Below are 20094 nucleotides of genomic sequence, written 5' to 3'. Positions count from 1 at the left end.
GTTTCTGGGGGTGCAGGGGAAGCAAGAAGCTGGTGGGGGGAGAGTGGACCATCTTTGGAGTGGGAAGACCTATCCTGGCTTTGGGGGGTTAGAGGGGACATGGGAAGGGGGTACCTGGTAGGAACAGCTTCCTGCTTCCTCTCTCATCACAGTTCTGCTACTTGGCAAATAAGGCCTCATTGGAGCAGAGGCCCAGAGAGGCGCAGGAGAGGGAATGGCAAGGAGGGATGTGGAGAGACCTTTCACTCCCAACTGGAGCCAGAGACAACCCCAAGTTCATAGAAAGTGCTGTGTGACCGCTCCACTTGCATGTGGCTTTCTCCCACTTTCACATCTGGCTTCTGACACCTAGAGCTGCGTGTGAGGCCAGGGAGAGGGGGCCACCTCCCTGGCACCCCAGGGCCAGGGGTGTCAGAGCTGCACAGGAAGTGAAGGAATGCTATCAGGAAGGGGGTGAGGTGGTGCCATTCCAGGAATCGGAGGGGCAGGGCCTGGGGCCGCCGACTGTGCAGAGACAAAGCTGGGCCATCCATACCTTCTGGATTTTCCTGATCAGGCCCAACTCCAAACACTCTGTCCTGTTGCCCCCAGGAGTGTGTTAAGTTGGGAGGGTCATTTGGGGGCCAGGCTCTGTGCTGCGTCCAGGGCAGGGGAAAGCATGGGAGGGGCAAGAGAGGCAGGACACTGCCCTGGAGGAGACAAGTCCCTTGTTGATTTTCTCCCAGGGCTGACGGCACAGACCTGACCCAGGCTCTGGGTAGAGGAGGCATGACTGGCTAGTGGGGCTAGCCTTTGCCCTATAACTGACCTGATCCGTAGGTGTTTCCCAGGGGGCCTCAGTGTCTCAGCCTACACCAAGGCACTGAAGGAGAGTCTCCCTTTCCTTTCCTGAATGTATCAGCAAAGGAAAATTGGCAGAGGCTTCTAAGAGCATCCTTGCAAAAGGCTCCCAAGGGATGGGCTGTCTATGTCTTATTGCAAGAGAAACATTCCTCTGATTTAGGAGGAACTGCAAGAAATGAATGTGTTGAGTGCTTATTAACTGCCTTGCCCTCTGACTGGCAGGGCATCAGGTTTAATTCTTACAACAACCCAGAGATAAACATTGTTGCTGCTAGATGATACCATCAAGCTAAGATAGTTTTAGCAACCTGAGATCTGCAACTAGTAAATGGCTCAGCGAAGACATGCACCCAGGTCTGCCTGCCCGAGTCCACTAGACCCAGCCACCCGCAGTTTCCCTCCCCGACCTCAGCCCAGCCTGGTTCCTGCCCTCTGTCCCTAACATTACCTTACAGCAAAAACCCCTGCTGCCTGTAATCCGATTCAGCAAGCAGGGAGGAAGCACCCTCTGAGATCCAGACACCAGGGCACTAAGAAAGGACTGGATGGAACACAGAAACAAGTAGGGCATGGTGACATGGCATGCAATGAGCAAGGAAGGTGGACCCAAGAGCAGCTCTGTCAACCTCACTGCACTGGGCATCGGGACAGAATGCCCCTGAGGAAGGAGTGAGCATCTCCAGGGGGCAAGCAGAGACGTCTTCGTGGGCCGGAACAGGCAAGTTGGATCTGGAAGGGCAGATCGGATCCCGGCAGGCACCGGTGGAAGAAGAGGACACAGCATTAGCAGGAAGAAGGGCCTGGGGTTGGTGGGTGCTGCAGCAAGGCTGGCTGGGTTTCAGAGTGGGCTGGAGCCCTAACTCACTGGAGGCCCTCACTTATTGGTGAGATGTGTTCTATAGGTAAGCACAGGGGGCATCAGGAAAGGAATGTTCCTGAACACAAGATCACCTTGGAGCGGCCATCTGTGTGTTCAGGAAGTCCTGGGGCTCCCTCCTTCCTCTCCTTCTTGCCACAGGCCTGGAGCCCTGTTTCCTCCCCTTCTCAGCCCTGCCCATTATCATTCTCTTCCTGGGGCTCAGTGCCCTCAGGTTGGCTTTGGAGATGGACACGGTCTCCCCAGTCTCCTCATTTCCCGTAGGCCTTTTCAGCCGTGAGGAGTTTTCTGCTGATCCCTGCAGTCCTGCCTCCCTTCAAGACAGTCGCAGCAGCCCGTTTGGGCCTCTGCCCTACACTTTGCTGTGGAGACAGCTTGCCAAGCCTCCCTGCTCCTTTAGGATTCCCAGCCTCATAACTGGAGGGTTCCACCAACAGCTTCCATCTCCCAGCACAAGAAGGGATCCAGGTGGAACAATCTCGGCTATCTGCATCTCTGGGGATGGCTAGGCTAGGAGATGCCATCTCCCAGGACCCAGGAATGTCCTCATTGAGGTGGGCTGGATTGGATCAAGCACAGTTTAGGATGGGAAAGGAGGCTGTCATATGGGTAAAGGGTAATGAAGGGGTTACCTGAGTAACACTGGTGAGAAAGGACAGGAACAGAAAGCTGGAAGAGGAGAGAAGTGATGGTGAGTACCAATGTGTGCTGGAGATAGGCGTGATCTAATTGCATCCCCAAGATAACAAATCTGTTATAAATACAGATGCCGAAATCTGGAAAGTCTGGGTAAAGTCCACAGCTAGCAAACGGCAGAATTGGGATGCCAAGCCAGGTGTGCCTTGCTCTGAAGCCCCATAGGGCAGGGTCCCCATCTCCCACCACTGTCCCCCATTTCCTCATCCTGCACACAGCTGAAGAGGTCTTTAGGATGCATGGCGTGTTCTGATTGCATCCTCCTTCTGCTGGGAAACTGACAGCAGCTCCCAACTGTCCCTCATCCTGCGTGGGAGCTCCCAAATCAGAATGAACATTAAGGTCTCTCCATTGAATACGCACCTCCCACACCTGCACCTCAACAGCACTGTCCCTCCTTCAGCTGGCCACTCTCTGCTCCCCACAGCAGCTGTGTCTCTTTCACATTCCCCAGCCAATCCTCTCCCCTTCTGTCCAGTCCAGGCTTTGCTCCTCTTCTGCTCTGTCCTTGTCCTCATTCAACATACACATTTTCCAGGAAAATCTTTCCTGATCGACCCCACGCAACATGGCAACTGCCTGGCAGAGGCAAGACAGGTATAGACTGTGCTGTCCACTGTCCCCATGTGGCTAGATACCCACATTTAATTTATTGAAATAAAAAAAAACTTGATTCCTTGGTTACACTAGCCACATTTCAAGTGCTCAGCAGCATCTGTGGCTGGCGGCTATCCTACTGAGCAGTGTGGATGTAGAAGGCTTCCATCCTCCCAGTGCTGGTCCAGAATGGCTCCTAAGTTAGGAGTTTGGATACCTTCAACTAAAATAGGGTATAAAGGGTGAAGTCAGGCTTGTGGAGGGAGAAGGGAATGCTCAGTTTGGGACGCTTTGAGTTGAAGGTTTACTCCTGTAGACCCCTTCAACTCAAAGTGTCCCAAACTGAGCATTCCCTTCTCCCTCCAAGTGGAGATGCCCAGTAAGAAATTGGGGAGCTCTTTCCCCCCGATCCCCAATCTCCCCTAAATAGGGCTTGAACTTCTACTGGAGACCCTCTCCTTGGGAATTTCAAGGGCCTCATTCAAACCCAATTTTAAACATCCATAGGGAAGCTCTAGAAGGCAGCTGTGTTGAAATGGGACTCAAGGTGGATACCGTGTGTGTTTGTGTGTGTGTCTGTGTCTGGCTAGGAGTGGCTTGATAGGGCAGAAGAAGACACTGGTAGGCAATGAAGGGCCATGTTGTCCAGGGCTGGCCTGAACTCACCTCTAAGAGTTATCTCTTAGAGGAAGGAAGTGGAGGAAGCAGGGGTGTGAGAATCTCTGCCTAGACTCAGGATCACCAGAGCTGAAATGATTCCCAGGGACAGTCCTGTCCACATCTCCACATCATCCCTGCCATTCATTGGACACTAGGTGCAAAAGGATCATCTACTTTTTCTAACTCTTTTCTTCAAGGCCTTTTCTCAGTTCTCAGCTCTTTCCAATAGGATCAGCCAGCCACTCTTCTCCCTCTTTGGTTCCCTCCTGATCACTCCCACTGATGGATCTGAGCACCCCTGGCTGGAAGCATGTAGCCCCAGAGCCTTCTCTGGCTCTCATAGAGTCCTAGATTTGGAGTTAGATCTGGAAGGGCAGATAGGATCCTGGCAGACACTGGTGGGAGACTTCAGAGCGCAAAGAGAAGCAAACAGCCCTGTGCCTCCTCCACTTCCCTCCTCTTGCTCCCGCATGTTCTGGGAAAGATAGAACTCCTAGGGGAATCTTTAACTACAAGTTTTGCCTAAGGCTTAGTCTCAGTGAGACTAAAGAGATTGAGCTGGGCAGCTAGCAGGGAGTAGGAAGATGGAACAGTCAGCTGAGTGTCCCCTGAACCCAGTCGTGAGGAGTCCAAATGGAAGAGAAAAAGACCTCTGACACCCAAGCTGCTGGCCACTGATGTCTGCAAGGTTATGCTAAGGAAGGGCACAGAGAGAAACCATGGGATGCTCCAGTGCTTCTCAGCCCTGGGTGCTCTTCAGAATCACTTGGGAATTGTTAATGATGCTCACACCAGGGTCCTACCCTGGAGGTTCTGGTTTAATTGGTTGAGGGTAGGGCCAGGCATTGGTATATTTTAAAAGCCCCTTGCCCAGGAGATTTTAGTGTGCAGGCTCAGTTTACAACCATGGCTCTAGGACACACTCCAGCTTCCTGGGCTCACATCTGACTTTCCATGGTGGCCATAAGCTATGGCAAGGTGGTGGTAAAGGGCCCAGGGCCCAACAGGCTGGAGCTGTGGTCCAAAGGCCAAAGGGTGGAGGACACAAAGCTGCTAGCTCTACTGAAAGGGACTTGTTAATTCAACAGGATTGCACGTGGCAACACATTTCCTCTGCCCCACCTCTCTCACCCCATGCTGATGCCAGGCTGCTGGCTGCTGGCCCCATGCCCAGACTGGAGTGCCCAGCCCAGGAGAATGACACGCAGAGGCGGGTCTGCCAATCAGCTTGGCTGAGAGCTGACCAATAGTTGGGACAGATGATTCCTTTTCTCTGACAATTGCAAAACATCCTTGAGTGGGAGGAGCTGCTTCTACTATGCTGACCAGCAGTGTAGGGAGACAGAAGGAGCAGGATAGGACCCCAGGACACTCATCCTGTCCCTACTCCCTCCAAATTGTTGGCTGCTCTCCTGGAAGCTGAACTAGGGCCCTGGTCACATAAAGTTAGTGTGAACAGCTCCAGCCACAACCAGCAGGACAGGACAGGACAGCTGATGGGTGGCCTGGGTGTGGTCACAAAAGTGAGCCCTGCAAACTCCATACTGAGTCCAGACAACCCACCCCTCACCATCATCACCCCCTCCAACTCCCTCTGCTGCCTCTGCCTCCTGTCTTTATGTGAACTCACACACACATATGAACACACATATACCCTACATTAGACAAATCGCATACACACACAAGCACACCATACTAACGTTGCTGGCCTCTATATGCAACTTGGTTCCACAGGCCAATCCATCTCTAAACGGGAGACTCAGAGCCTCAGCTTTCTTGACTTCAGAGTTTGGCTGTAAAACTGGACACGATGAAGGGTGAAGGGTGGTGCTGGGGACCACGGACCTCACATCTCACATAGGGTGACTTATCCACAGTTAGAGTGCACCCTTCCTATATCCCCAAAATGCCATGAGGGAGACCCACGCATTGGGACCAGAGACACTGGACAGGTGTGGTCAGTGTGGCAACAGATGGCTGGCTGGGACTTTAAATAGTGAGCAGAAACCTCCTTTGAACTTTTAGCTTCTGCCCCTTGAGCAAAGCACATGTGTCTGGCTCTCCCACCCCAGCCTGAGGTAAGGAGCCAAGAGCCCAAGACGTGAGATGGGAGGATCCTGCTTCCCTCACCGCTGTGCCTCCCTCCATCTCCAGAGGGGGTCTGCTAGGATGCAAGGGCCCCTGTGAACTCAGAAGCGAGTGGCAAAAGGTGGTAGGTGTCTTGGACTGGAGAGGGTATTCATTTGGGGAGCTTGCGTCCCCATAAAGGAGGAGGAGGAGGCCTGGGGTCTGTTGGAAGTGACTGGAGGATGTGTTGAAGGCAGCTCTCCAAGCCAGAGCCCCTTCCTCAGCTACAGCCACAGTGATACCTCTCCCCATGCCCCCATCACCCAGGTTCCTGTCTCCTCTCAAGGTGGAAGGGGCAGGTGAAGACTGCAGACAAGGAAGATGCCCTGCCAGAAGCCCAGCTGCACTTTCACCAATTCCTACTCCATCCAGGCGAGAGGCCCCAAGTAGTCTAAATTTCTTTCTTTCTTTCTTTTTTATATGGAGTCTCGCTCTGTTGCCCAGGCTGGAGTGCATTGGTGCGATCTCGGCTCACTGCAACCTCTGCCTCCTGGGTTCAAGGAATTCTCCTGCCTCAGCCTCCCTAGTAGTTGGGATTACAGGCACGTGCCACCATACCCAGCTAAATTTTGTATTTTTAGCAGAGACAGGGTTTTGCCATGTTGGCAAGGCTGGCCTCAAACTCTTGATCTCAGGTGATCTGCCTGCCTCAGCCTCCCAAAGTGCTGGGATTACAGACGTGAGCCACCACGCCTGGCCAAATCATCTAAATTTCCATCTCGGCTCCTGGCTTAGAACCACCCAGAGTGGCCACTGACGGCTCCTTGCCCTCTAGGAAGGACATGATGCCCTGCTTTCGGCTGCGGAGGGCCAGTTGCAGGGGTGTGCAGCTCACTCCATCCTGGACGTCCAGCTGGGCGCCTGCCTTGACCAGCACTTTGAGGATGGCTGTGTTGCCCTTGAGGGTGGCCAGGTGGACGGGTGTCCAGCCCACCTTGTTGCGGGCGTGGACATTTGCGTGATGTTCCAGGAGGTTGATGACACTCAGGAAGGTGCCCCTCTGGACCGCCAGGTGGAGGGGTGTCCAGCCTGACTGCTCTGCAGCATTGGGGTCAGCCCCACACTGCAGCAGTGCCGACACCACCGCCTCCTCCCCGTGGCGTGCAGCTAGGTGCAGGGGAGTCCAGTTCATAGCTCCAAGAGCACCCATGTTTGCGTGGCTCTCTGCCAGCAGATGGATGATCTCCAGGTGGCCGTTGTAGGCTGCTAGATGCAGGGGTGTCCAGCCCTGGTGGGTGGGCAGCTCAAGGCTGGCTCCGTACCTGAGCAGCATCTTGCAGATCAGGTATTTGCCCCTGGCAGCTGCAGTGTGCAGTGGGCCGTAGCCGCTCTGGTCAAGGGCATCAGGGACCGCTCCACTCTTCAGCAGGTGTTGGATGGCCCTCACTTTGCCCCGCTCTACTGCCAGGTGCAGTGGTGTTCTCAGGTTTCTCTGCTGAGCATCCAACTCAGCCCCCTGGCTGGTCAGCAGCTTGACCAGGCTAATATGGCCAAAGTAGGCAGCCACATGGAGGGGGGTCTTGCCCTCAGCCTCATGCAGGTTGGGGTCAGCCTGACGGGAGACCAGAAGCCGTGCCACATTCTCAAAGTTATTCTGTGCAGCCAGGTGAAGAGGGGTCCACCCTTCACGTTCCTGGGCATCCACACACGCCCCGTGGTCCAGGAGCAGGCGCGCAGTGCAGTCATCCCCATTCTGGGCTGCAAAGTGCAGTGGGGCCCAGCCATCCTCATCCACTCGGTTGGCATCGGCACCATGTGCCAAAAGCAGGGCACAGAGGTCGGGTTGCTGGTCCTGGGCGGCGATCAGGAGGGGTGTGTATCCAGAGGCCGTCTGGCAGTCCATGTCTACCTCGTGGGCCAGCAGCAACCTCACCTGCTCCACACTGCCCTGGGCCACCAGGAAGTGGAGGGGGGTGACCTTGTTCTCATAGATACACAGTTCCTCATCTCTCGGGACCAAATTCTCACGGTCGGAGAGCTGAAGGGCCCGCTTCAGGTAGTTTCCTGAGTCTGCTGGGAGAAAGATGGGGTTGAAAAAAAAGACCTGTGACCTGTGACCTGTCCAGAGGTCATCATGGCCATCCCCCTGCCTCCTGGAAGTACCATCCAGGAACAGAGGCTAGAGCAGTAAGGGCAATGCCTTTCCTAAGCATGGCTCTCTACACAGCCATAAATGTTACTATTCAAGTTCAGGCTCGGTCGTCCTGGAGAGCTGAGTCCTGCAGTCCTTTCCTCACAGGTGAGGCAGAAAGAGCAGTGGGCTCAGGAGGCCCGAGTGCAAATCCTGATTTCACCCCTCAGCATCCCCCGACCTTAGCCAATTCACTGCCTCTTTGAGCTTCCATATCTGGATCAGCAAAGAGGGGACAAACAATGATCAGTTCATTCTACCATTGGAAGGACAAATTATATACGTAAAAACTTTCAGTGGAGGACCTGAGGAGAAGTAAGCAATTCTAAGTTGGAAATAAACTTGTGGTTGGAGTTCTATGATCTAAACTCCCCTCTGCGGTCTTAAGGATCAACATCCTTCTGCTCTACCCAGTGGAGTATGAGAATTAAAATGACAAAAATGATCACTACCCAGGCCTAACCCTCACAGATTCTGGTTTAATTAGTCTAGGGTGTGCCCAAGGCAAAGCTTTTTTTTTTTTTTTTTTTTAATTTCCCGAGCAATTCTAACAGGCAGCCAGCCTTGAGAACCAATGCTCCACCTTTCAGGTCAGGAAAGGGAAAATTCCGTCTTGCAAGGACACAGACTTGAAAGGGAGGCAGCCAGGCTCCCTGAGGGCATGTCCTTTCTGAACATGCAGCTGGGTGCTGGAAAAGGGTACCTAAACCCTGGATGTGTGATAGGCCTGGGGATGAGGGGGAGGCCAGGGGGATGGGGAAAGGGTGTGGTTTGACTCCATTTTCTCTGCTGTGAGTTCTCTGGTCCCACCCGTGGCACCCAGACTCACCACTGTCCATCAGTTCCTGGCTGATGTCCTCATTAACCTGGGGAGGCATAACCAGCAGGCGGGGTGGAGATCAGTGGCGCAGTTCTAGCCTGTGCCCTCCTCCCCTCCTTCCCTCTCTCCAACCTTCCCGGTCACTGTCAGGACTCACATCCCACCCTATCCTGGGAAACCTTTATCCTTTGCCATGACTATCCCCAGCTGTCTAGAGGAAAACACTGAGCTGGAGAAACCCTCCAGAAAGAGGCAGCTCAGGGCCTTGCCTTCCCCTTGGGCCGTGTGAACTTCAGGGTGGATCTGTGAGTTCAGCTGGGGGAGCCCCATGCTAACTCATGGCTGGCTCCCGTGTTAAGAATAGGGACAGAAGAGCAGGGGGATGATGTTGACACCCACAGCATGAAAGCTTGGGAGAGCCGGGCCTTCCTCTGCAGGACAGGAGTCAGTTTGGTCCCAAACATGAGAGAGAAGGTATATCCTTCCCAGGGGCCCTGTGCTCTAGCCACCACTATCCCTTGGAGCACCTTCATGCAAATTAGGGAAATGTGTCCCCTCTGGATGGAGGTGGCCCCAAGCTGGGCTGTGCATGAGTGCTCAGTGTCTGGCCAGAGATCACAACAGTCCACACAGCGGGCTCCAGCTTAGCATGACCATAAGGACTGCCCAGCCCACACACTCACCTCCCGGGGCTGGCGCAGCGACAACTTGCAGGACACCTTCCTGGCCAGGGCCTCGCTCTCTGCGACTGCCACACGACTCTGCAGCAGTGACAGCAGTGTGTCTGTCTCGATGGTAATGTCTGCTCCATGAGTGGGAGAAAGACAGGAAAGGAAGCAACGGGCTGGCCCACAGCACCCTCCCTGTTTTAGATACCCTAACATTCCTGTCTCCCAAAATCCACTCCCAGGCTCACATATGTTCATATACATGCACAAGAAGGCAGGAAACCTGGGTCATGGTGGGGCACCTTCAGCAAGTCACTGACCCTCTGAGTTATCAGGGTCCTTTCCCACAGAATGAGGGGGCAAGTTTAGTCAATCTCTAAGATGCTCACACTTACACACAGGTGCATTTTCACAGTCCCCAAAGGACTGGATGAGCTCATGGGCCATCCTCAGCCTGTGATCTCATGGCCTGGAAACATTTTACAAATGAGGAAACAGTAGCTCTGAAAGGACCCAAGGCTGGCTGGAGAGCTTGGTGACAGGGCCAGGCCCAGATGCTGTGGCTTCTGCCTTTTGGCACCGAGGGTCTTCTACTCCACCTCCCACAGGGACATGCATTAACACACACAGAGCCCAGACCCCATCCTCAGCTACTCCTGGCTCCCAGTGCTGCCTTCCCAGCCCCGTGATGCAGATCCTGCCTCAAAAAGTCCTTCTAGGCCAGGTACAGTTGTTCACACCTGTAATCCCAGCACTTTGGGAGGATGAGGCTGGAGGATCACTTGAGGCCAGGAGTTTGAGAACAGCCTGAATCACATAGCGACACCCCCATCTCTTAAAAAAAATCTAAAAATTAGCCAGGCATGGTGGTGTGCTTGTTGTTCTGGCTACTCAGGAGGCTGAGGTGGGAGGATATCCTGAGCCCAGGAGTTTGAGCTTATGGTGAAGTATGATCACACCACCACACTCCAGCCTGGACCACAGAGACCATGTCTCTGAAAAAAAAAAAAAAGTCCTTCTAGGCCATAATACCGAAAGTGTCTCTCTGCATAGCTCCCAGGAGTGCCCAGTCATCTCCCCTCCCGGCCCCACCCAGCTCCCAGTCCCTGGGTAGGGGGCACTGGATGAGCACCTAGAAAACATGGCCTCTTCTTGGGGTCCTGGTCCCAGCAGCGTTTCATCAGGTCCACCATCTGCTGGGCCTCGCTTGGCCATTGGTCAGAGACAGGCTGTAGGGAGGGCCGCATGCCTGCCGCCACTCGGATAATAATCATCATCATGTTGAACCCTGCAAAGGGAGGCTCAGGCTATGTGGGTGCTGAGAGGTAGGGCTGGAGGGGAGCTGGGGAGGAAGGCGGGGGCTCTGAGGATCCCGACAGGGCATGCACGCAGTGGGGGCTCCACAAATGCTTGGTGAGTAAACAGCTAGACTTTCAACCAACTTGAGGTTCTGTGTTGAGCAGCCAAGTCTCTCTGGTCTGGCTCCAGCTGCCTCCCAGGTCAAGACTAGACATGACCCCACATTGCAGGTCTGTGCTGTCCAAAGGCAGCAGGGCTGATGGGCAGGCCTAGGTAAACGCTCTGACTCTCAAGGTTGCCCAAGTTTCCTGCAGTCTCTTTACCTGGCATCTAGGTGGCAGGGGGCAGGGGTGTGAGAAGGCAGAAAGGGCACTTTAGAAGCAAGGAAGTTAGAGCCACCAAGCATGGGCTGGGGGCTGGGCTGACCTTTCCTTTCCTTCAGCTGTGACGTGAGCTCTAGAAATAGAGGCAGGAAGGAAGGAGGGTGAGGAGAGGAATCTCTGAAGAGAATACAGTTCCACACAAACCTGCAACTTGCCCCCCCTCTCAACCCTCAGTCCTCCCACAGCCCCTTCCAGGAGCCCATCCCAGGGGCCCTCCTGCCCCCAACACAGAGCCACAGCTGCCTGCTTACCTGAGTATGGTTTCTTCTGAGTGAGTAGCTCCCAGATGACAATCACAAAGCTGTGGATGCAGAGAACCCTTTCTGAATGACTTAGTTGAACATCCAAGATCACCCCAGCCCGGGGTGGCAGGATCGGGGGGCTACAGTTCACACAGTCCCAGGCAAGCCTCACCGGCCAAAGTACTCCCCAGCCCTCCGCCTCTTCAGCCAGAGTCCTCCCCAGCCCTCTGCCTCTCCAGCCAGAGTCCTCCCCAGCCCTCCGCCTCTCCAGCCAGAGTCCTCCACCTTGGGCCAGACCTCATGACCGCACTGCCCTGCCCTTTGGGCCATAGAGGCCAGGCAGGGTGGTGGCAGCAAACTGCCTGCTGGGTGTGTGGCATCACGCCAGGCCTCCTTCTCACCTGTACACATCATATTTAGGCCCTGGGGCCTTGTTACTCTCCAGGAACATCTCAGGGGGGATGTAGCTGAGCGTGCCCCGCAGAGCCGACCTCTCGATGTACTGCATCCGGGTGGACTGTTCCATCCACTTGGACAGGCCGAAGTCTGAAATCTGGGAGAAGGCAGGGGCAGAGAGAAGGCCGTGATAGAGCCTCATGACCAGAAAACGGCTATGGCTTCTCACCCCTCCTGCTATCTGCCTGTTCCAGGGTAGAGTAGTGGTTTTCTATGACACTCCCTCCTAGCACTACCACTTACTATCTGGATGATCCTGGCCAAATTACTTATCTTCTCAGAGCCTCAGTTTCTTCATCTGTAAAGTAGAAGTAATATGACCATTTAACTCATAGTGCTATTGTGAGCACTAAATGAGGTGCCATGCAAAAAGCACTTAAACAGTGCCTGGCATGTAGTTAGGATGTGGTAGGTGTTATTATCCAGAGACTATGAATGAAGTTGCCACCTTCGGTGAGCTATTCATTGCACCTCCGGGGGCCCTGAAACACACCATGGACAGTTATCTTCCCTTTGCTCCCATCCACTGAGTCATTCACTTGTCAAGTTGGCCATGCATTGAGGGCCAGGAAGGCTGTGGACCAAGGACTGGGCAGCAGATAAGAAAAATGAGACACCCCCTGCCAACACACACACTCCATATCCTCGTAAACACTTATTCAAATAGGGGGTCCAGTCATTAATGAAAGTGTTTCACTAATGTTTATATACCTATGTTGGGGTTAGTAATATGGAGAATCAGAGGTACAGTGAAGGTATATAATGGGGACCTACTGGAGTAGATCAGGGAAGAGCTCCGTGAGGAGGTGATGGTTAAGCTGAATAGTGAGTAGACCTTCGTAGGTAAATAGAGGGGAGTGGGGAAACAGAAGCTGCAAAGGTCCTGGGGCAGAAAAGAGTTTTAGGAAGTGAAAGAATGTCCATTACAACCTTTCTTAGGGATTGTCTCATTTACACACGTCTCCATCCAAATAAAAGAAAGTGCGGGTAAATAGAGATTATTCTATCCAATTTAGAAATGGGAAACTGAGTCCAAAGAGGGTTATTATAGGCATCCTGATACCCAGCCTCATGCCCCAAATTTCACTGCTTAGCCATCTCTGTTGCAGTGTGATCCCTGCCTTTAGAATTTGTCCATGAAGGGAACTGCTTAAAACCCTTGACAGGCGGGTCAGGCAGGTGGATAATTCTGCTCACCTGGAGGAAACCCTCAAGTGAAAGGGAGCGGAGGATTGGCCAGAGCCCTTACTTTGACATGCATGTTGCTGTCCAGGAGGATGTTGCCCGGCTTGAGGTCCAGGTGGAGCAGAGGCAGCTTAATGCTGTGCAGGAAGTTCATGGCCAAGGTGGTCTCGTGGATGATGCGGAACCTGAGCTTCCAGCAGAGGCTGTGTGTGGACAGCACCTTCTCCAGGGAGCCGTTGGCCATAAACTCCATCACAATACCCAAGGGCTGCTTGCACACCCCGTAGATGGACACAATGTGCTGAAACTTGATCTTCTCCATTTTGGCAGCTTCTTCAATGAGGTAATTCACATCAGAGCTATGGAGAGGGGGAGCAAGATATGGAAGGGGGTCACCCATTCATTACTACAGCAATCAGCAGAACACATAAACTAGCCATGATGCCAGACTGTGGGGACCCACAGAAGCCTCAGGAGCTTGCAAGGTAGTGGAAAAGGAAAGAGAGACATGAAGCAATACTTAGCAGGCAGCTTAGATTTCAGTACAGCAGCAACAAGGCAGGAAGTAAAGGAGTTTGCAGGTTTAGGAGCCAGTCCATTCTGCAAAGGTGGCCACAGAAAAGCAGGTATCACAGTTTGCCATTTATTCTAGTTGCTTGTTTCTATGTTTATCTCCCTTAGTAGATTTTGAGCCCCCAGAGGACCAACATGATGCCTCATGCTTCTGCTTCAAAACATCATTTATTACCATTTAAATTATGGAAGTAATACATATACCTTGTAGGAAACATAGGGAATATAGAGAGCTATATAAAAGAAACATAAGTTACCAGGGATGCAACCTTCCAGAGCTAGCCTCTGTTGATATTTTAGTATATCCTTTTACTATCCACCTTCAAGGTATCTCGTTCCCTTTCTCCCTCCCTTTCACTCCTTCTTTCTGCTCTCTCCTTTTGGATCACATAGTATGTGGAGCACGAGCACTTCCCCACACTGCTGTTCTTCCAAAGCATGATCTTTAGTGGCTGCACACTATTCCATTTTATGGATGAACTGTAATTATTCATCTCTATAATTCCCAAAGTGCATTGCCATGCACTGCACAATACATATTTGTTGAATTGGAACAGAAGTCAAAACTTAAGGGAAGGCCTTACAAAATAAGCATTTGCAAACCCTGTTGCTCATTTCACTGTATGTGCCCACAGAACAGTAAATATGAAAATTGTTATATTTTGGGATTGCAGGGATGGGGATTAAGGAGAAATGACATATTTGAGAGCACAGTATTTGCAAAACTGTGATGGTGCTGTAGTCAGAGACTGCTGGCAATGTGCTCCCGGGGTCTCCCTGGGAAGCCAGCTGGAGAGCCCCAACCTTCAGGAAAAACCACATGCTCTTCCTGGCATCTGGACATGTTGGCTAGTGTAGGTTTCTCCTATTCTTGTTCACTTGTGCCAGAGATCCCTTCTCCACCTCTGTGATATTTTTAATCTGTCTTCTCTCATCCTCTTGGGTTCACAGGAACCAATGACATCTGCCATGGCGTGGAAAAAAGCATGGGATGTGGGAATCACACTGCCCTGTTTTCAAATCCCAGTTTCACCCCTTATTATCTGTATGACCTTGGGCAAGTGAATCCTCTGGGCCTCAGTTTCTAAACTAAAAACTGGGAATAATTGTAACTGCCTTGCACAGTTATTTCATAGCTTCCTACCCAGAAGTCTTGAGAGCATTTACTGCTGTCTCTCCTCTTCATCATCTTGCTGCACCCACTTTTGTCTAGTTTCTGGTACCTGCACTCCCCTGAACACCTGTGGCTAAGGTCACCAACAGCCTCTATATTGCTATATCTAACCAACAATTTTCAGTTCTCAGTGTATAGTTCAGATCTCTGACTCTTTTTCTTGAAACTTCGTTACTTGAGCCACGTGTCAACATCTTCCTGCTTTTCTCCTACCTGTCTGGTCACTTCCTCTCTGTTTTCTTTGCAGGCTCATATCCTGTTACTTGACCACGGGGCTTAGTCCAAGCCCTTCTTCTCTGCTCTTCTCCCTCTATGATCTTTCTCTAGTCAATCTCAACATCTCCAATTGGATATTCAATACCAAATGCGTCTGAAGCTAACCTCCTGATTTTCCCCTGAAACCTGCTCTTCCTTTAGTTTTCATCATTTCAGTGAATGGGGCCTCTGTCCTTCTAGTCCTCAGAATAGGACCCTGGTGTCATCTTCGACTCCTTTCTTCCTCTCACTTCCCACAGCCAAGTCTTTGCAAATCCTGCCAGCTCCACCTTCAAAGTACTGTCGAGCAACAACCTGATCACTTCTCACCAACTCTCCCCCAAGGTGCATCTCGGCCCAAGCCTCCTAATTGGACTCTGTTTCTCCCGCTTCCTCTCCACAATCTATTCTCAACCCAGCAGCCAAAGTCATATTTTAAAATCTAAGTCACAACATGTCACAGCCCTTCTCCAATGGCTCTCCTCATTCACCGTAAAAGCCAAAGTTCTTTCATGGCCGAGAAAGTCCTACAAGATTTGTCCCCAATGCCAGGCATAGCTTGCTGACCTCCTTTCCTAATCACCCTCCTCTCGTGCCCCTGGCACACGGGCTTCCCACTGTTCCTCCACCATGCCCAGTGTGGTCCCACCTCAGGACCTTTGCACCTATTGTTCTCTCTGCCTAGAACACTCCTCCCTAACAGAGCCACATGGATTACCCCTTCATTTCCTTCAAATCTCTACTCAAATGGTACCTAATTAGTATGGATTTCACAGAGAAGTCTACATAAAAAAGCAACCCCATTCCAACTCTTATATTCCCCATAGACAGAGGGCCCTGGCATTAATATTTTTAGACCAAACCATTTCTTGGAAAATCAGACTTCTCAACCATTCTTAGATATTTTAATCAAGAACTGTCAGGTGGTCATGAGTGCTATAGCTAAAAAGTTTATTATTCATTTGCTATTTATTTTGTCTTCCTCCTTTAGATTATAAGCTTCATGAGGGCAAGGACTTTGTTTTTTTCAAGTAGTGCTTGGAATGAATGCATCTCCTCCATGCCTTTTTTTTGCTTTGTTTTGTTTTTTTTTTTTTTTGAGACCAAGTCTCACTTTTGTTGCCCAGGCTGGAGTGCAATGGCATGATCTTGGCTCACTGCAACCTCTGCCTCCTGGGTTCAAGCAATTCTCCTGTCTCAACCTCCTGAGTAGCTGGGACTACAGGTGCTTGCCACCACACCCAGCTAATTTATGTATTTTTAGTAAAGATGGAGTTTCACCATATTGGTCAGGCTGGTCTTGCCTGACCTCAGGTGATCCACCAGCCTTGGCCTCTCAAAGTGCTGGGATTACAAGCGTGAGTCACCAGGCTCAGCCTGATGCCCTAGTTTTAATGACCACTTATAACAAATGACTCCCAAGTTTTAATATTGTTAGCACCAACATTTACTCTGATGTCCATGACAACACTTCTTGGCTGTTTAAAGGCATCTGAAACTCAACAGGTACAAAGCTGAACTCATGATCTTCCTCTCCAAGTCTAGGCCTCTTTTCATAGTCTCTCCATTAATTGTCAACACTGCCATTCAATAAATATTTATTGAACACCAACTATGTGCCAGGCACAGGAGACAGAGCTGTGACCAAAACAGACACTCTCATGGAGTGGACATTTTAGTGGATCCTCCATTCCTTTGGGCAAGCCAGACATCAAGTTAGCTTTAATACCCCTCTTCCTCATCGTGATCCTCCCCATGACTAATCCAGCACCAAGTCGGGTGGATTTTTACCTTCTAAATATGGCTTGACCCATTCCTTTCCTATCTCCACTACCAACACTCCAGTCCAGCCCCTATTATCCATCTCTCATCAGAATGAAGATAACAATCTCCTAACTTGACCAGAATCCACTCTACCCCTCCCAATGCATTCTCCATACTGCAATTCTGATTAATCCCTCCCATTGTCACCATCGCTACCTGGTTGTAAATGCTCAGTGGTTTTCCACTGCTCTTTTACTCTCCCAACTCCAGCCATCATGGCCTTTTCCCATCTTTGTACTTACCAGGCCCCTCTTGCCACAGATTCTTTGCACACTCTGTTGTCTGTTCTTGGAAAACTTTCTCCTCCTCACCTACTTAACATATACTCATTCTTCACATTTCAGCTGTAGTGTAACTTCTTCAAGGAAGCCTTTTCTGATCTCAGTCAAACTTTCTATTAATGAGCTCTCCTAGAACCACAAATCTCCCCTTCTTAAGCTTCTCACAGTAGCACATTTACATTTACATGTGGGGTTATCTGGTTAATGTCTTCCTCCCCCTAGGCTGCAATCTCCCAGAGAGAAAGGACACATCTGTTGCATTCATCGTTAATCCCAGGGTGTAGAACAGTGCCTGACACATAGTAGAAGAGCAGTAAGCGTTTGTCAAGTGGATGAATGAATGAATAGCTGGAAAGAGGATCTAGTAAAGTAATGCACATAAAGCTCCTAGTATAGTAATCCATACATACTAAGTCTTAATTACCATTAATTATCTTACCCCCTCCACCCAGGGAATTCCCAGAACTTGGGAAGGGAAAGTGGCAGGAGTTAGCATCAATGTCTCACAGTGTAATCATGTCACTGCCATCTGTTTCCTTTCATTCTATATTCAAAAGGCTATAAATGATTTAGACAAATCCTAGCATAATCTGACCCTCCTCCAAAACCAACAGGCAGATGTTGAGGGAGGAAGGTGAGTGGGCCTTAGGCGATCTCATTTTTCCTCTCCTCATAAGGTGGGGGAAGGCCTGGGAACTGAGTGTGTGGCACCTGAGGCTATGTCTTAAGAGTTTGCATGGTAATCCTAGAGAACCACAGATAGCATCCAAGCCAGATGCCAGTCAGAGAGACCCCCGCCCCAGACTCTCTAATTGATGTCCCAGAGCCTTGGGAGGAGGACATGGTTATCATGCTCAGGTTTAACATCAGGTTTAACATCCCGAGTGTCTTCTTCATGGCTGCAAGGTGCAAGCACACAGCTAGTATATGCAACTCCAGTGGGAATGAGACTGGATTCCAAATCAGTGGGAAGACAGAGAATAATGGAAACGGTAGGAAAGAGGTAGGAAGAGAAAAATAGGGGCATGTCAAGGCGTGGCTGTAGTGCGCATGATGACAGCAAGGGACAAAAACAAAAACAGAGATGAGAGAACTCCAGACTTGACCCTCCAAGGGCCTGGACAGGCCATCAGGCCGGGCAGTCTCCATCCCCCGACCTCCTCAGCCTGCACTGATTGGGAGGGGCCTCCTCCCTCCCGCCACCGTGGGAAGAGAGAACATGATCCCCTGCAGATCTGAGCAAAGTGCCACAGCCTCCCAGGATGCTCAGCCCTGCCCTGAGAGCTGGGGTGGGTAGGAGGATGGCAGAGAGCGGTCAAGAGCAGTTATTGCCACAGGACACCGGGGGAAGAAGGCTCTGGAGAGAAGGATGGAAGCAGGCAGGACAACTTCGGAAGGTCAGATGGGATAAAGGTGTCTTTGGTAGGTAGTTCCCTCTTGCCTTTGACCTCTGTTGAGTCTACAAACAGGTATTGTGTGCCAACTCTATTTTGGTTAGGGAGACAGGTATGGGTGTGCCTGGGAGGCTCAGGCTACTGGGTGGAATTCAGAAATACCGCGGGGGACAGTCCTCAGCCCCAAACTCGGCCCACTCCTTCCTCGCAAGCTCCCTGGGTCCAAAGCTTGCCGGGCCTCAGTTTCTCCTCCGAGAAAGGGGAGGGCGCGGCTGGCAGTACCTGGCGGCGTCGGGCGGAAGGCAGGGGCGCACTTGATGGCGTACTACGTCCGCCAGCGCCTGTGCCGCGCCTGGAACACCTGGCTGAAGCCGCCGCTGGCCACTAGGCGCCAGTCGCCCTCGAAGTCGTCGCTGCCCAGCCGCAGCTCGGTGGGATCGGCAGCCATTGCCCCTCTCTTCCTGTCCCCGCACCGCGCACTCCCCGCTGTGGCTGCTGCCTGGGTGGCCGAAGGAGCCGCCGCTTCCTGCTCCTCGGGTCCGGGAGAGGGGAATGGGGAGACGAGCTGGCCCTGCCTCCTTCCCCGCCCAAGAGGAGCCGCTCCTGCCCCGCAAAGGTGGGGAAATCCCAGACATGAGCCCTGAGGCCCCAGCAGGGATGGAGCGACCTGGGCCTGGGGAAGAGGGTATGTCCCTCCGAAGCCCTCGCATTTCCCCTGTCTCTACCTTTGATTTTCCCCAGTTCTCCCTAGGAAGGGATGCTGGGAGAAGGTGTCCCGAAGCTGGAAGAAGTCCAGCCTGAGAAGTTGGATCCAGTTTATTTAGGCCCAGCGCTAAGTGAAATCGGTTTATGCATTCCTTCAGTGCATTCAAGGTTTTATGGTTTATGAAGGATTCAGGCCTGGACCCCTGCCCCTATCCAGCAAGTATGGGGCTCAAACAATTTTAATGGGGATTTTCTGGTCTGAATCTGTTGGTCTGACTGGTTTCGTGTTTCCTTTGTTCTTGTTGGGGTTTTGTTTGTTTGTTTGTTTGTTAGCCAGCCTTGGTGTGCTATAGGTTACCAAGGAGGGGTCAGCAGGGACAGAGTTGCGGGGGAGGCTGGGCTCCTGTCTGCAGGGGACTCCCTTCCTGGGCTGCGCTCTATCCAACCTCAGAGGGATGGACCCCAGCCTCGGGGTGGCCACGGGGGGGTGGCCTCCTTGGCGCAGTTACTAGGGGCAGTTTGTTGCCAGGGATAAGAGGAGGTTCTAGCTGGAGCCTGACCAGTGCTGAGCCTGGAGGTTCCCCTGGGTCCTGGGTCCATGGGATTGCCCTCTCACCTTGGAGACCCTCAGAGCAGGGAAAATGACAAGTGCTTGAACAGACGGGTCTCGCCAGGGGCACTGACCAAGTGGGCCATTGCCCAGAGACAGGCATACCTGGAGGAACTGTGGCCACGGAGTGCAGAGTCAGCCACTATTTGCCTACAGCTGGGTAATTCCACAAGGAGCCCTCAGAGTGACCACTGTTGGGTTTGAGGAGCCTACCTACAAGACAAGGAAGTGCCTTGCCTTCAGCCCAAACCTGCAGAGCCCCTCGTCCATGCCACAAGCCCACCAGACTCCCAG

The 20094-nt window shown here is 52.0% G+C and overlaps 1 protein-coding gene across 1 annotated transcript; it reads right to left on the bottom strand.

Annotated features, from left to right (window-relative positions):
• Nucleotides 1-6363: 6363 nt before the first annotated feature.
• On the bottom strand, nucleotides 6364-18933 carry ANKK1 (ankyrin repeat and kinase domain containing 1). Its single transcript, XM_004052151.5, is given in 9 exon segments — nucleotides 6364-7810; nucleotides 8761-8797; nucleotides 9435-9553; nucleotides 10552-10707; nucleotides 11353-11402; nucleotides 11745-11896; nucleotides 13049-13343; nucleotides 18768-18795; nucleotides 18798-18933. Coding segments are annotated over 9 exon segments (2277 nt in total). The 3' UTR covers nucleotides 6364-6506.
• Between the last annotated feature and the right edge of the window lie 1161 nt (nucleotides 18934-20094).

The sequence above is a fragment of the Gorilla gorilla genome, chromosome 9 (genome assembly GCF_029281585.2).
Source record: "Gorilla gorilla gorilla isolate KB3781 chromosome 9, NHGRI_mGorGor1-v2.1_pri, whole genome shotgun sequence".
NCBI classification, from domain to species: domain Eukaryota; kingdom Metazoa; phylum Chordata; class Mammalia; order Primates; family Hominidae; genus Gorilla; species Gorilla gorilla.
This window is presented reverse-complemented; position numbering and strand designations above follow the sequence as displayed.